The sequence below is a fragment of the Anas platyrhynchos genome, chromosome 4, assembly GCF_047663525.1.
Source record: "Anas platyrhynchos isolate ZD024472 breed Pekin duck chromosome 4, IASCAAS_PekinDuck_T2T, whole genome shotgun sequence".
NCBI classification, from domain to species: Eukaryota; Metazoa; Chordata; class Aves; order Anseriformes; family Anatidae; genus Anas; species Anas platyrhynchos.
The window spans coordinates 7,633,381-7,648,683 of NC_092590.1; the positions used below are offsets into that span (position 1 = coordinate 7,633,381).

Below are 15,303 nucleotides of genomic sequence, written 5' to 3' on the forward strand. Positions count from 1 at the left end.
AGACACAACCCCACAGGATGCCTTTGGATTTTGCTGTGCAAATGAATCATCAGTAATTTGCAAGCAAATATACTCAAGAGACCTCAAATTCCAGTTACTTGCAGTAGTTGCAGCCAAACTTTCCAGCCTCCTCCTGCATTTGACTACAACAGTGTCAATCGAATTAAAGGCAAGCAAGGCCGCTCTGTTTTTAATTGTAGGGAACTGGCAGATAAATACATCAATAAATCATCATAGGCTCTCTCTCCCCTTGCATTTAAAATTCCCAATACCATTGTACCAAAACAAAAAAAAGAAAAGGAAGAAAGTGTTACACTGAATCTCAGAATTACCTGGGTCCAGCAGGCTTTTAGTTGGAACTTAACCTTTGTAATTCTGCAAAAGTGATCATATTCTACCTCATTTATGAAAACCTGAAACATGATAGCATATATAGACCCCATTTTTTTTTTTTAAACAATACATCAGAAAAATAACGCATTAAAATCTGAAGAATTGCACTTAAAGAATAAGTCACTGCAGTAATTCTTGACATAGAAACTGATACACTTGAGATATTCAATAAATTCATTTTCTCTTGAGCAAAATCTACACCATGCATCAGCTGGGAGACTTGAAGCAATTGTTTGAGTCTGTTGTTTGTTGTATTTTTATTGTCTGTTGTTTGACGTATTTATTAAATCACTGGAGCCTGCTAATGCCCAGGATCTGTACCTTCACTGCTTGCTCCCAGCGTGAGAGAACTGACCTACAAGGTCCTGCGCTCATGACCTCTTTCAGGGACTAGGTAATCTTTTGTGTGACCTCACAGCTTTTGCACAGGGAATGAAACCACAGGTAAGTCTATTAGAAATGCAGCACGAGGAAGAAGATGGCTTCTCTAAACTAGGCTGGCTGCTGCCACTCCTCAAAAATTCAGGATAGGCAATTCAGGATAGGCTTCAGCATAAACTCATTTTACTTGAAATCAGCTCTCAGCTCCTGCACTGCTCACACCATGCAAGTACCACCACCGGGAGGTCTCTGGCCTCTACGCTGTATGTTTCCAGTTTCCTCTACCCATATCTATAAAGAACTTTCTTGGAAAAAAAAAAAAAATGCCACTTCTCCAGAATAAAGAATTTGGTAGAGAATTTTCTATGTGAGCAAGACAAAGACTGCCAGCAAGAGCCTCAGGCCTCCAAACCTTCTTGTTTCGGTCACTCGCTGAAACTGGCCACCAAGCTTTTGCAGGATTGCAGCCTGTCCAAGATCAGAATCATAGAATCATAGAATATCCTGAGTTGGAAGGGACCCTTAAGGATCATCAAGTCCAACTCTTGACACCGCACAGGTCTACCCAAAAGTTCAGACCATGTGACTAAGTGCACAGTCCAATCTCTTCTTAAATTCAGACAGGCTCGGTGCAGTGACCACTTCCCTGGGGAGCCTGTTCCAGTGTGCAACCACTCTCTCTGTGAAGAACCCCTTCCTGATGTCCAGCCTAAACTTCCCCTGCCTCAGCTTAACTCCGTTCCCGCGGGTCCTGTCGCTGGTGTTAATGGAGAAAAGGTCTCCTGCCTCTCGACACCCCCTTACGAGGAAGTTGTAGACTGCGATGAGGTCTCCCCTCAGCCTCCTCTTCTCCAGGCTGAACAGGCCCAGTGCCCTCAGCCGTTCCTCATACGTCTTCCCCTCCAGGCCTTTCACCATCGTCGTAGCCCTCCTCTGGACACTCTCCAACAGTTTCATGTCCTTTTTATACTGTGGTGCCCAGAACTGCACACAGTACTCGAGGTGAGGCCGCACCAGCGCAGAGTAGAGCGGGACAATCACCTCCCTCGACCTGCTAGCAATGCCGTGCTTGATGCACCCCAGGACACGGTTGGCCCTCCTGGCTGCCAGGGCACACTGCTGGCTCATATTCAACTTGTTGTCTACCACGACCCCCAGATCCCTCTCTTCTAGGCTGCTCTCCAGCGTCTCATCGCCCAGTCTGTACGTGCAGCCAGGGTTTCCCCATCCCAGGTGCAGGACCCGGCACTTGCTCTTATTGAACTTCATGCGGTTGGCGATCGCCCAGCTCTCCAACCTATCCAGATCCCTCTGCAAGGCCTTTCCACCCTCATCCAAGTCCACAACTCCTCATCAGAAGACAGCACTGTGACAAAACGTGGTCAAAAATTTTACTCAAGATCTTGCAAGTCCTTCATACATGAGTTAACACCAACTACTGAAATCAATGATTAAGGTTGTAAGTACACCCTTTAAAAAAATCCAGGTCTGTCCCACTATCTTGGAAAGATTTTTTTTTTTAAATTGAGTTCTTGAAATGTATTTGGGGTCAACACCAAAGTAGTATTTCATATTTGAAATTACTAAAGAGCTTTTGAAACACCAAAGTAATATTTCATATTTGAAATTACTAAAGAGCTTTTGACTGTCAGGATTACTGGCAGTTCATTTTGGCTTGTTAAAAAAACACCACCACTAATGACTGAAAAACATCTTTTCAGTATCTGACAAAATGTACAGAAAGCCAAAGTCAACTGCGCCCACTCATCCTTTTTTTTTTTTTTCCAGAGATATGAAGCTCTACATCAAAATTAACAAATAGGCTTATTTCTGATATGTGTGAAAGTTTAATACACAATTATGTTTATTACTAGTTCTCCGGGAGCTACATTACATGTCTTTACTACTCTAAGAGCCTCCTGGACTGTAATTTCTCCATCAGCAGTTCACATATTCCTTTGACGTTAAAAGATGTAAACAATGTGGTTTTTAGAACTAAGAAATGGAAAGGGATGCCAGCTGTATTTAAAATGTAGAGAATTTGAATCAATTCCCCAAAAGACTTACTTAACCAGGGCTCGTGTATCTGTCTCCTAGCTGATTTTGAACTTCTCATGAAACAGGCGTGATTCATACGACAGAGTTGAAAGCTTTTTGGGGAAAAAAAAAAAATCAATCCCTAAAACAGTCAGAGAACCTCAAGGGATAGTTCAACACTTTAAAAAGATACAAAAGCTTACCTCTTATCTCCTCACCAAAATATTATCCGGTGGGCAAAAATCTTTCAAGTTTCACAGTGTGAGTCTTCACAGGGATTCATTTTCTGGCACGCACCTTCAGTACAGTGGTGTGATCCAAGCCATTGTAAGTGAAGCCATCTTTCAGATGCTACTTCCATATCTACAGATACTCTATTGTTCAAAACACTAAAATCAACGTGCTAAATCCAAAGATGTTTCAATTCAAAATATTTCTGTGGGACTGTTGTCTTGAATTTGAAAACAAAGATCAGTCAGGAAGTACATGTGCTCCACTAACTAATTTAAATAAGTCACAACAACAACAAAACCCCTAGATTCTGTGCCGTGTTAGGGTTTTACTGAACAAATAGCTCTTGCTGTACTTGTTATAATTTTTCATATACAAAAAATGATAGAAGAATAAAGCTTTAAATAATGGTTTTACAGAACACATTGCAATTAATCATGGAATAGGATGTTCCTAGGTATTCAATACCAAGCTCACAAGTCATGGGGCACTTAAATTGTAACATGCTCTTCTCATCTTTGCAATTACAAATAATTTTGGAAATGCCCCAGTCTTCAGCAGTGTGTAGCTTTCACCCACCGTGAAGCCATCTACGAACAAGCATATCAGTACCAAAATCCTGGTGGTCTGATTTAGGGACAAGATTCAACATCACCTCAGACATTTATTACATGACAATTTACTAAATGGAAAAAAAATATCTCAAGTAATTTCTTTTAGGTAAGTTTCTTTTAGGTAACTTAAAGACATTTAGTTAAGGACAACACACATGTAAATCATATTTTCCCCAAACAAGGAGTTGATGCTAACATGCAGACTAACATCACTTGAACAATTTAACTAGGGTAACTTTTTTAAAGCATTTGCAAACCATAGCTAGAACATTTTTTCTCCACTATTCAAGTTCTATTTTCAGGGGATATGGCAGTTACGCAACACGGTAACATTCTCAAGACTACCTTAAAATAAAATGTAATCATACTAATTATTATTTACTTTTTGGTATTTAATCATTTTAGTTATATTTCATCAAACAAACGAACAGAAAGTACTATGTATGAGTGACTATAATTTGTTAATTACTTCTAATGTGCTTCAAAAAAAAAAAAAAAGAAACAAAACCATCCCAATTTCACAACAAAGTTTCAAAGTCTGAGCTAAATCCATCTGAAACTTCACAATTAAGTTACCAAAACATTACCAAGAACAAGGTTTTGGAAAGATGTACGAACGTGAATGTGTGACCGCATTTTGAAATTTTGTATTTTAAAGCCTTTACTTCCCTTGTTGCAAGCTAATTCATTTTTACACCCCTCTTCACCTTTTTTTTCCCACCCTTCAGATCACAGCAGAAATCATATCGTCAAGTTAGATTGAGTGATTACCCATACTTACTCTAAACAGCAGACAAAAGTTACAGAAAACCTGGACCAAGACTACAGCAGTTTACAAAATGTAAAATAAGGTTAGCAGATATGTCTTCTTTAGGATAATACATAAGGAGGGTTCTAGGAACTTTAACTATTGTATTGTATTGATAGCTCATTTCAGAGAGTGCAACATTTTTTCCTCCCTTCCAGAGGTTTGCAAAATGAAGTGGTAAACATGTTCTCTTCAATATATAGTTCAGTTGCAAAAAGATAGTATTTGCATAAATATAAAAACACATGATAAAGCAAAATATTTTTAATTAGTGAGCCAATCATAAATAAATCCACCTACAAATTAAACAGAACAAGAAGCTGTGTTCCTTCTACATGGATTTTTTTTAAGCATGTTTTAATAGTCAACTTCACTGTCTAGCTTGGGACTGAAACAATTCATCATTGAGCACTCAACAATTCAGCACACTGAGCTAAGTCTCTTTTTTTTTTTTAGTTACATTTTTACATTTTCTTTACAAATGTAATACTTATGTACATTATATATTTTATTTCTACAATTCATTTACTTTAGTGAAATTCTACAACTTTCAAAGGGAATTTGCTGAAGTCTTTACTAAATATGAATCATTCCTTTTAAGAAGAAATTCATATAAACAACCAACATACAGCACTGCCCTTTGACGTGTCTGTTAAGAATTTGAATCTTGAAGGGCTACCATAACAAACGTAAGAAAAAAAGGCTTTACCTAATTGTACATTTCAGTAAGAAATATCATCCCACATAGCTACATAGAATCACCAGCTTGCAATAAACAGAGCACCATACCGCTGCACTACTGGAAACGTGGATAAACCAATTTAAAGTTTACTACTGAAAACAGCTTCATCATCCCTAGCACTTTTAGACTGAAGTAAATCTGCAAAACTCTTCTGGAAATGTATACATCTCCTCCTTTAGCTGTAAAGTTTCCCAACCAGCGCCGATTACTGTATATTGTGAAGAACAAACATCCACTTTTGTAACTTTCCATATACTTCTCTCAGCCAATGCTTCTATCTGGAGTCATGATTCTTCTTCTAGTTTACTCCTTGCTCATTTACAAATCTGCTGTTGAATATGAAGTAAGAATTCATAATAAGAGAAAGCTGCTTCTGTCCGATCTTCAATTAAATGCTGAAAAAACTCTGTCTTGGCAGGATTCTCATCTCTGAAAGAATAGATGGAGGAATGTATTTTAGTCATTTAGCAAGAGATAAGCTGTAAATTCAAGTAAAGGCATAAATTCTAATGAAATGCTTATTGTGTTTTGAAGTCTACATTCAGTCCCAAGATACTATAGTACAAATAACCCAAAGTTAAGAAAAAACCCCTGGAGTCTGTGATGACGATCAAACAGCAGCATCTTCTTAACAAGCGTAACGTGGAAGAAAGATAGGTGAAATAGCATTTAAAGTATCTTGTAGAAGCTCAAGAACTGAAGCATAAAAGTGATCTAGTGTTTAGATGTAAGCAAATATGCTGATGGCAATGAATTCATTGTTATGTTATATGTGTTATATTAAATGTGTTATATTAAATCCCAATGTTGATTGAACCCAGAAGAAATTACATCTATGTATACAGAATTTGAATGTTTTTTCTTCCTTTTTTCCTCATTTGACAACAGAATATACAGACCTCCATTGCAAAGGGGTTTTAGATAAAAGCACTCTACCAAGTGTAGAGGAGATGGTATTTGGTTTCTTCTCAGCTAGACACCCCCACTTTTCAGTGTCAATTAGAAACTGTAAGTACAACTTGCCAACTCAGTATCTAACAGAAATACTTACTTTATTACTTGAAGAACTGGGCTTAAAGGTCTATTGTCCCTCAGCCAGGCTATGAAAGACCGCGTCCTTTCTGAAGAAAGTGCAACTACCTCAGGAAGCTGTGTCTAGTTGAAGGTAATGAAAAGAAATTATCTTTTAATATCAGAACTATTTTAAAGTACAGATCCTCATATTCATGACATGGCCCAATGCCAGAATAACCACAATTTCTGTTACAGAATTACCATGTACTAGATATACACATTTTTTCTTCAGATTAAAATACAATTCTGTAATATCTGTTTTACAGGAAGTAGTACACCTTTATCTAAAACTGCCTTTTACGTGCAAAAGATTTTGCAAAGTGAGCTCATGTAAACAGTAATCTTTTTAAAATGCCGCTTTCACAGTTTTCCTGCCTTCTTTCCCCATCAATCAAGTTCCTGTACGTTGTCTTTTGCACCACTGAAAAACTGAAACGTGAAGAAACAAAATTTGAACTGTAAGCAAAATTCAATGCAAAAATAAGGGATTATTTGGTTGGGGAATGAGCTTAAAAAATAATCCACCACCACGAAAACGCTTGTTTGAGGCATTCACTGAACTAAATATATCAACTCCAGGGATGAAATAATTTAACACAAATCTATAACAGGACGGATTTTTTTTGTGTTACTGCCGTTGTAGTAAATGAATGGGGAATATAATTTAAAAGCAAAGATGGCAACTTTGTATGTTACTTTTTTCTCTAATTTTTCATTACAATAAATGCTATTTAACATCTCAAAAAAAAAAGCCATCCTTTGTTTATTAAAGTTTTTTTTTTCCTGAAAATACTGTCAATTAATAATACCACTAGTAGGTCAGAGGGAAAAATTCTATCTTGGTAATACAAGCAAAATACAAAACCTTGAACAAGCAGTCCAATTTTATAGTCGTGTTAAAGCTCACCACTCTTTCTGACCTATTCTCAGAAGTACTGCTTCTCTTTTGCTTTTTCCCTTTGTATCTTCCTATGTTTCCACAGTGCCTAACACATTTTTGGTACTATCTGAATATAACCATTCAATTCAGAACTCTTCTAGAGTATGTCAACAGGGTTCATCCTTATCCTTACATCTTGGAACCGCTCCCCACAGAAGAGGGAGTCCTCTCTAATTGCTGCTTCGCTTCCCATAGAAGATCATAGACACAGGTTACAACATAAAAATTTCTATGCTGAAACACATATTGAAGGGTCTTCAATGTTCTAATAGCTAAAAGCATTTTGTTTGTCCAGACTTGAGCCTGGAAGCTGAACAAAACCTAGCTTTACTTGACATACAGACCTTTACATTACCCTTCACATCCAGACCTATCCCCAAATATCATAGACCTGGTATATAACACCACGTTCGCTGAATGTAAGATTTCAAAAAATCGTAACAACAAAAAACCCTTCAATCTTAACAACTACTGTTTGTGAAATAACTGAATCAAGACGTGATCTACACAACTTCACAATATTTTTGTAGGCCCAAATGCATTTCAAAACAAACAAACAAAAAACCAAACCAATTATATTATTGAACATTTTTTTGACATTCAGTGAACACATTTATATTCTTTCCTTAAAACTGACAACTTATGTTTTCTATAAAGCTGGCAAGAAGTTAGATTGTGTCCATTAAAAAAAAATCACAGTTACATAATTAAAAACTGACAATTCAGAAAAAAATAGATTAAATATAGCTTCCAAATGTAAGCGTTATGCAGTACAGGTGATTAAAACGCCTACCATTTTCTGTGGTACTGACGCATAGTTTGGGTATCCAAGGACATCTTTTATGAAGTTGTTATCACAGTTTTTTCCAATCCAAATATAAAAAGCCTGCAAGATGTCAGAATCATTTTTAGTAAAGGCCTTGCATATGTTTTAGAGAAAGAGACAAATAGTAATGAAATTGGAATATTACCAGGAAACACCAGTCATGCAAATTAATCACCTGAGAGCTCCAGTTGCAATTCACTTCTCTATATTCATTATTTGTACATCGACTTAGTAACAATTGGTACCATTCGGAAAAAAGATGATTGAATGTCCAAAACCCAGTTAAAACACAAATACTGAAAGGATGCAGGACATGTCTATATTGGTACAATTAATGTATATTACCTCCCAAAATACAAAAACTAGATTTTTATAAAGTCACACCACTGTCAGTTACTGCACACTGACATCCAATCTCAACAAGCTATAGTAAAGCATTAATTACCAAAACACATTAAAATAATTATTTTGGACATCTGAAGACAGAAACTAATTTGATATTCACACTCAGCACCTGAACTTCAATGCACTTTCCTTCTACAGTGCCATTACAGCACTGTATTTTATTGCATTATTAGTGCAGCATAATGTTATAACCCATTAAGTGTTTTTAGGGTAATTCCTATGATCAACTTAAATTGCATTTACAGGTTTTATTCCCTCTCTACAAATCCCTCAACTCTCGCAACTCTTATGGTATATGGCTCATGTGGCATAAGACTACTTGCATTTATGTGTAACTGAAAAAGTTCCTCCCTCAATGACAAGTGCTTTGTTACAGACAGATTATAGTACATGCAATTTAATAACCGTTAAAAGGAAATTTTCAAAATGGAAATCCATTACTTCCAGAAAAAAAAAAACAACAAACTTGATATGAACTCTTGGCATATTTCAATTTGTCTAGCATGAAAAAATGAACCTTTGAAACCTTAATGTGCAATCTTGATTAGAGATTTTCCACAGATCAAAAATATGAAAGCTTTTTACCGGAACACAGACTATTCCCAGGTTACTTAGGATGCTGATTCATTATACAGCTAAGGTTGAGTTGGCTGCTTTCAACAATTCAGCATTATTTTATTTTTTAAAAACAGGAACGTGCAAAACTGGTCACTTACTGAACCACAATCCATAAGAAAAGCTCCTTCTCTTGTCAACTTCTCTGCAGATAGCTTCTGAAGAGGAGGCTGAGGAACAACTCTGTCATTTACATGTATTGTACTCTGTAAAGAAAACAACAATCAGTAATACTGTAATAATAATAAATTGTAATTTGGTATTTTTGTCTTAAGCAGGTGTGATAAAATAGGAAGAAAAACACTGGTAATCTCTACAAATGGTTTGAGAATTCTCATATAATAAAGTGCCATGTTAAATCTAAAACGTTCACTTAGATCAACCAATTTGTTTAAAAACACTTTCAAACTTATATATGGGAATGGCTACACAGCACTGAAATTGATCTGATCAAACAATTTGGTTAGAGCAATGCTGAAGAAAACAAAACAAAACACCACCAAGAAATTCGCAGCATAATTTCAGATTAAAGCAGGCTGTGACAAGACTGCCCCCCCTCTTGGATAACAGAAATAAACTAAATGACTATTAAGTCTTACTTCTTGTATCTAGTCTTACTTCTTACTATTAGAAATAAATGCATCCATTTCATAGGCATTTCATAGTTGCATTTCATGCAACTTTATCTGGTTTCAATATACAATACCTAGTATTCTCTACCAAATTTTATCCATTTCCCACTGAGAGTTCTAACACACAAAAACACTGGATAGCCATCTAAGGCATACAACCTTCTCTGCTTTCTTTATTAATTGAAAAACATGAAATTATTGTGATCACTGAAAGAAGGTGAAAAAAACAGATCTCTTCATAACATACTATCGTACCTGCATATAAATATATATGTCTGTGTGTATACACACACACACACATCATGTATGTAATAACTTAGGGAAAAAGCCCGGTTTACATTACAGTAACAAGTTTTAAATTAATTACTGCAGCACATTAAGCGACACTATTAAAACTAGAAAATATTACAAAACAGGCTTCATACATTACCTCCTCAGTTAGCTTGTCTATTCTGTACAAGTTGGGATGTATCATTTTCATCAAGTGAATGAGAGGCTGACTCTTAATCTGGCACATCGCATACACACGATCATCCAAACGTGTACTAGTGCCTGTTCTAAAGGCTTTCTGTTAAAGAAAAAAATATATATTGTTAATCATGAAACCTATATTTTACGTCACACCTGAACAGTGTATTTCTTATTTCGGAGGCTTGTCAGTTAAAGATAACAAAGCTTCTGTAAAGACATGCATCTTACCTAGATACATCAGAAAATCCCAATTTATTATAAAAACGTGCGCTATGCTAGAAAAATTCCTAATTAAATACAAATTGAATACCTTACAAAACTTTATCCATTCTCCCTTCTTACTGATGAAAAAGAAGAAAGATTTACAAAAATCCCCCACTTTGTGTAAAACGTTAATGTGGTGGGACCAGCACTACACGTTTTCATGCTTTATGAGTGGTACTGGCCTTTGAAATTCACTGACACAATGACACAGGAAGACGAGAGCCCAGCAGGGTTCAAAAACGATACTCAGGTGGATAGTAAGATGGAATCTGATTTTATATTAGCAAAGATGAAATGGTAAGGAAAAGCTCTGGGATGAAAATATATTTCCGTATCTTATAGCAGAAACCAGGCTCTCATAGAATAAAGATTTATTTCATAACTCTCCATCCTATTGAATCTTTCAGCTCTCCCCTAGAAGGAGCCAATAAGACCATTCTCTCGGTAACAACACAATGGAGAAAGCACCATCTTCTGATTGAATGGAGAATATTCCTACAACTAATGTGCAAATTCACCTCTCCAACCAAAGTTGTGTATGCAAGCCCTCTTTTTCCAGTTTTAGTTTCTTATTATTGTTAATGAAGGTAAAACCTCTATACATTACTTATTTTCTCAGCAACTCTTACTCTAAGCTATCTTTTACCCAGATTCTCCTGATACTAAACATGGTTGTTTTTTCCCCCCTATTACTTGCTTTACTTACATGACTGCTAAGAAGTCCTAATCAGTATATTAGGCACTGAAATCATCACAAAGCCAAATGAAAATAAATGATCAGGATCGTATTTCTTACAGAATTTACATAAATCTTTGTTTATAATAAGAAAAAATGAACACTCAACTGTCAAGTACTAAATATCTTGAAGCTATGAGATTTATTGAAGATAAAGCCCTGCAGTAAACTCTCATTATACTTAAGTATGACTTTTGTTAACACAAAAGATATTAAAAAAAATCAAAAAGCAGATTCCAAGTTATTAGAAAAGGGGAGACTTTAAGAGCCCGTAGGAAACAGGCTAACTACTTTTATATGAACTTTAAACTATTCACTTTAGCTTCTTTAATATGTTTCATTTCATTTCCATGGAATTTAAGTTTTCCTTCTTAATACCTGAAAACACAAACACGTGCACTGAAAACTGTATGATTTTTCTTCACAAAATAAAATTAAGTACTAATAAGAGCCTTACAACAACCCCCCCCCGGCAACTTTAATTAGTTGCCAAAAGAATTTAAGAATTGCTGCTACAATATACATTATGATTTTCACTTAACATCAAGTAACAAAATATATTTTAAAAAGTCAAGCAAAAACAAAAAAAAATATTCAGGCACTCATCAGTTAAAATAAGCTTGGTCATTTTTTGTTTCCGTCCTGGAAGTTCAAGAAGGAAAACTCTATTTCGATAATTATAGGAAAAGACATTGCTCAATTCCTCCAATGGAACAATGAATCAAACATCACTACTACTAGCTTATACATACCTGTTTGAGAAGAGCCAAAACATACAATGGAAACAGCTTGAGGGAATTTGGTGCTATCAGCATGGACTGCTGCAGATTTGAGGCAGTTGACATGTACGCTGACAAAGAGTCTACCACAGCATTAACTAAGGCATCTCTTGCATCTGCAAGACTAGATGAAACTGAGCGATCCACCGCTGTTGGATTAGAAGAATAGAAAAGGTTAGTAGAGTTGACCTCATTCATTCCATTTTCCATACAGAAGCTTCCTTTTACAATGCTTAAAAAAATAAAAGTAGACGTTTTATCACTTGATTTAAGCTGTAGTATGAACCCAAGACTACGTACACATCATGTTTTAAGTATTATGCAAGTAGGTTAGCTATTGATTAAACTATTCGCTATTGTACATCCAAGATGATTTGCAACAATTCTTGTGACAAAAAAACAAAAATAATGTTCTCTCATCATTTCCACAGCATAACAGTTTGTGCAACTTCAGTTCCATCTTTCTCTGCTAAGAAAAAGCTGCAAACCTTTTGGTTGGAGGAAGCCACCTGCTGGACTGAATGCGCATTTGAGACAAGATCCAGAAGTACTGTTCATTTCTTGTAATTCATTTGACTACTAATATACAACAAGGCGCACACTAAAATCCTGCATGGAGCCATAACATTCACAAGCAGAGATCAATCTATGAAACCTCCGCTTGTGGCCCATGCGTAGGGAGTAAGCAAGAATCCTCAATCTAGCAACGGCAGGTTGAAAGCACTGAGAACTAACACAGAAAGCGGAGATGTCAGCAGTACTCCCCATCTCCTTTTTTATTTTTAAAGCACACAAAAACTAACAAGAAAATGAATAGCCAGGCTTCATTTGCTACTTTAAAAGAGAACATGTGAAAAGACATTTGAAACTCACCCATGTTTGCTAAGAGGCATACAACTGCTTGTACATCTGCTCCTGCATATACATCAGCCAACGAATTTACTACAGGCAAGCAAAGTGTGTGCACTCGAATTCGGCGTTCACCTAATAAAAATACATAGAAATCATCACACAGTACTGCTTGGTAGGAAGAAGTATCCAAATGCAGTCATTACAGTGCATCTTCTCTTGTCCAAGATGCACTCTTGGTGAAAACACACCAGTCATGCGTTTGCTGTAACACCATTTCTCAGTCCTGTCTCAAATTCTGAAAAGCTCTCAAGTATTCAACTGAATAACGAACACAGGTTCATAACATGAACTACTTTATAATGTCCACACAAAGCTTTTTTGACCGTACAGATGAAGTACAGTCTAAAATTTGTGGCATCTTCCACAACAGAAAGTAGCTGCTATTCTTTATGCCCACCTGGTAGTATCCACCACTTTCATAGCTCTGTGATTCTGGATAAGTTAAGTGCCAAATATGTTACTGCTTATAACAATGATATGCCTTTTAAGTCAAGTTGTTGAACAAGATTATGTAAAATTGAGATAAATACAATTTTTCCATCAAAATAGAGCTTATGAAGTTTTATATTATGTGACTAATGGCTAACCAGGTTCCCTAACTTTGACAAGATTCCCCTAAGTTATGAAGTTCAACAGAAGGCTGCGCAAATAGCTATACAAACATTTCCTTAAAAACAAACCAAACAAAAATAGTGTTCAATTCATTTGAATGCATTTACCTTTGCTGGAAGTATACAAAAGAGCTGTTTGAAAACAAACCAAGGATGTGTCAGCAAGACTTTCCTCAATGGACATTTGTACTGCAAATCCAGCATCAGGATTGACATTGGCAAGGGATAATAAATCAGTAGATCGTACAAAAAAGTTCCCATGAAAAGTGTGGATAGAAAGACCTAGAAGCAGATGAAAAAATTCAGACAATGAGGTTGTAACAGCATGAAAAACTTCCTTCAGTAATTAAAGCCCACAGTCCTTATGTTTTAAAAATACAGTAAAAAAATATTTATCCCAAATATTAAGCAGAATCAATTATAGGAACCACCACACCTTTCAGAGTGATCCCATACATTTCATACTCAATTTTGAACGCTCCAAACTGAACAACACTCTTACACTACACACTTAAACTTGGTTGAAATGAATTCTTAACTAAGAACTGAAACAAAAAAAACCACACAACTAATATCCAAATAGCAAAGGCTACCAGCACATCCTGATGTAAAGGTGACAAAAATCTGATTCTTCAGTGACAGAAACAGACTGAAATGTAATCTTGTTGAAGACTAAGCACATTCAAAATGACAGTTAACATGTTTACATCTGTTTTTCCATTTGTAAGAGTGTTTACAATATACCTTTTGTGCATCTTATGCGCATAACTGCCTCAAAACCAATCTTCCTCGTAAGATATCTTTTAAGGTCTTTTTGCAACTTCTCAGCCTGAGCAGGATTATGGATATGATGAAAAGATGGATAATAATAGATGCACCCAGCAGAGTATTTGGACATGCAAGCTGTGAAGGAAAAAAAGATGTTGTTAGAAGGTAAACCATGAGGTCAGGACATAAAGATTGTGTACAATGTTCTTCAAGTCACATCTATATTGACCTTTTTCCTGATATGAACTGCATCTGTAAGACGACAAGAGCTGGCCTTGACTCAGGCCACTGAAGACATTAAGAAGTCACTTCAAGACACAGTTACCTTAATATAAACTTACTTCAATAACCTATCTTAGCTGCCAAGGGTAGCACAGAGTGCTTGCAAGAATATTTAATGACGTAGGCATAAAACTAAGTGTGCGTGCAGAGACAAATCCTATTTATACTCAGAGGTGAGAACTGCGTTCTCCTCCTATGATTAAACTTCATATTTCCTGCCATCTTCCTGTTTTCTATTCTTGAGCAGAAGAGAACTTTCTCATTTAAAACTGAAATCTCAGAATAAATTGTCTTTGATACCACCAACCAATACACCTGCTCTTTACTGATATCAACTTCGAAGTCAATTCCTATGCAGTATTAGCTGCATTTACAAGAGTGCATAAAGACTTACAAGATCAAAGAATTTCTGAAGTAGCCTGTGCTTTTCAAAGACAGACAACACTTTGGGAGGAATAAATACATATATTAGGCACTCCTTACCAAGAGAAGCTAGATCAGAATATTGCGAACTTAAGAGAAACAAATCCACAGCAATCTGTTGGCCTGAACAGTCCAATGCCAACTTCTTATAAAAATCTGTAGCTGGACCAAGATGTTGGACCACCTTTGGTGAAAAAGTTACATGAGAAAGAATTAAAATAGTGATTGTGCTTCCATAAGAATTTAAGAAACAACAGATTTACCATTCAATAGCAAAGTATCATAAGCAAGTTTCACTTAAGGAAAATTTTATAGGCATTTCAAAATACCTGCAGAAATTATTTCATGTTGTACATTCT

At 36.0% G+C, this 15,303-nt stretch overlaps 1 protein-coding gene across 2 annotated transcripts in view; it reads right to left on the minus strand.

Moving 5' to 3' along the window:
• Positions 1 to 4,713: 4,713 nt before the first annotated feature.
• The window catches only part of SEC24B (SEC24 homolog B, COPII coat complex component), a 43,285-nt gene continuing 32,695 nt past the window's right edge, over positions 4,714 to 15,303 (minus strand). For both annotated transcript variants that reach the window (XM_072036918.1, XM_027456238.3), the window contains 10 exons: positions 15,005 to 15,128; positions 14,216 to 14,374; positions 13,580 to 13,753; positions 12,822 to 12,932; positions 11,922 to 12,097; positions 10,129 to 10,266; positions 9,168 to 9,272; positions 8,014 to 8,106; positions 6,258 to 6,361; positions 4,714 to 5,635 (listed from right to left, as the gene is read on the minus strand). In XM_072036918.1, coding sequence (XP_071893019.1) covers positions 5,521 to 5,635; positions 6,258 to 6,361; positions 8,014 to 8,106; positions 9,168 to 9,272; positions 10,129 to 10,266; positions 11,922 to 12,097; positions 12,822 to 12,932; positions 13,580 to 13,753; positions 14,216 to 14,374; positions 15,005 to 15,128 — 1,299 coding nt within the window. In that variant the 3' untranslated portion in view covers positions 4,714 to 5,520. The remainder of the gene's footprint in view (positions 5,636 to 6,257; positions 6,362 to 8,013; positions 8,107 to 9,167; positions 9,273 to 10,128; positions 10,267 to 11,921; positions 12,098 to 12,821; positions 12,933 to 13,579; positions 13,754 to 14,215; positions 14,375 to 15,004; positions 15,129 to 15,303) is intronic.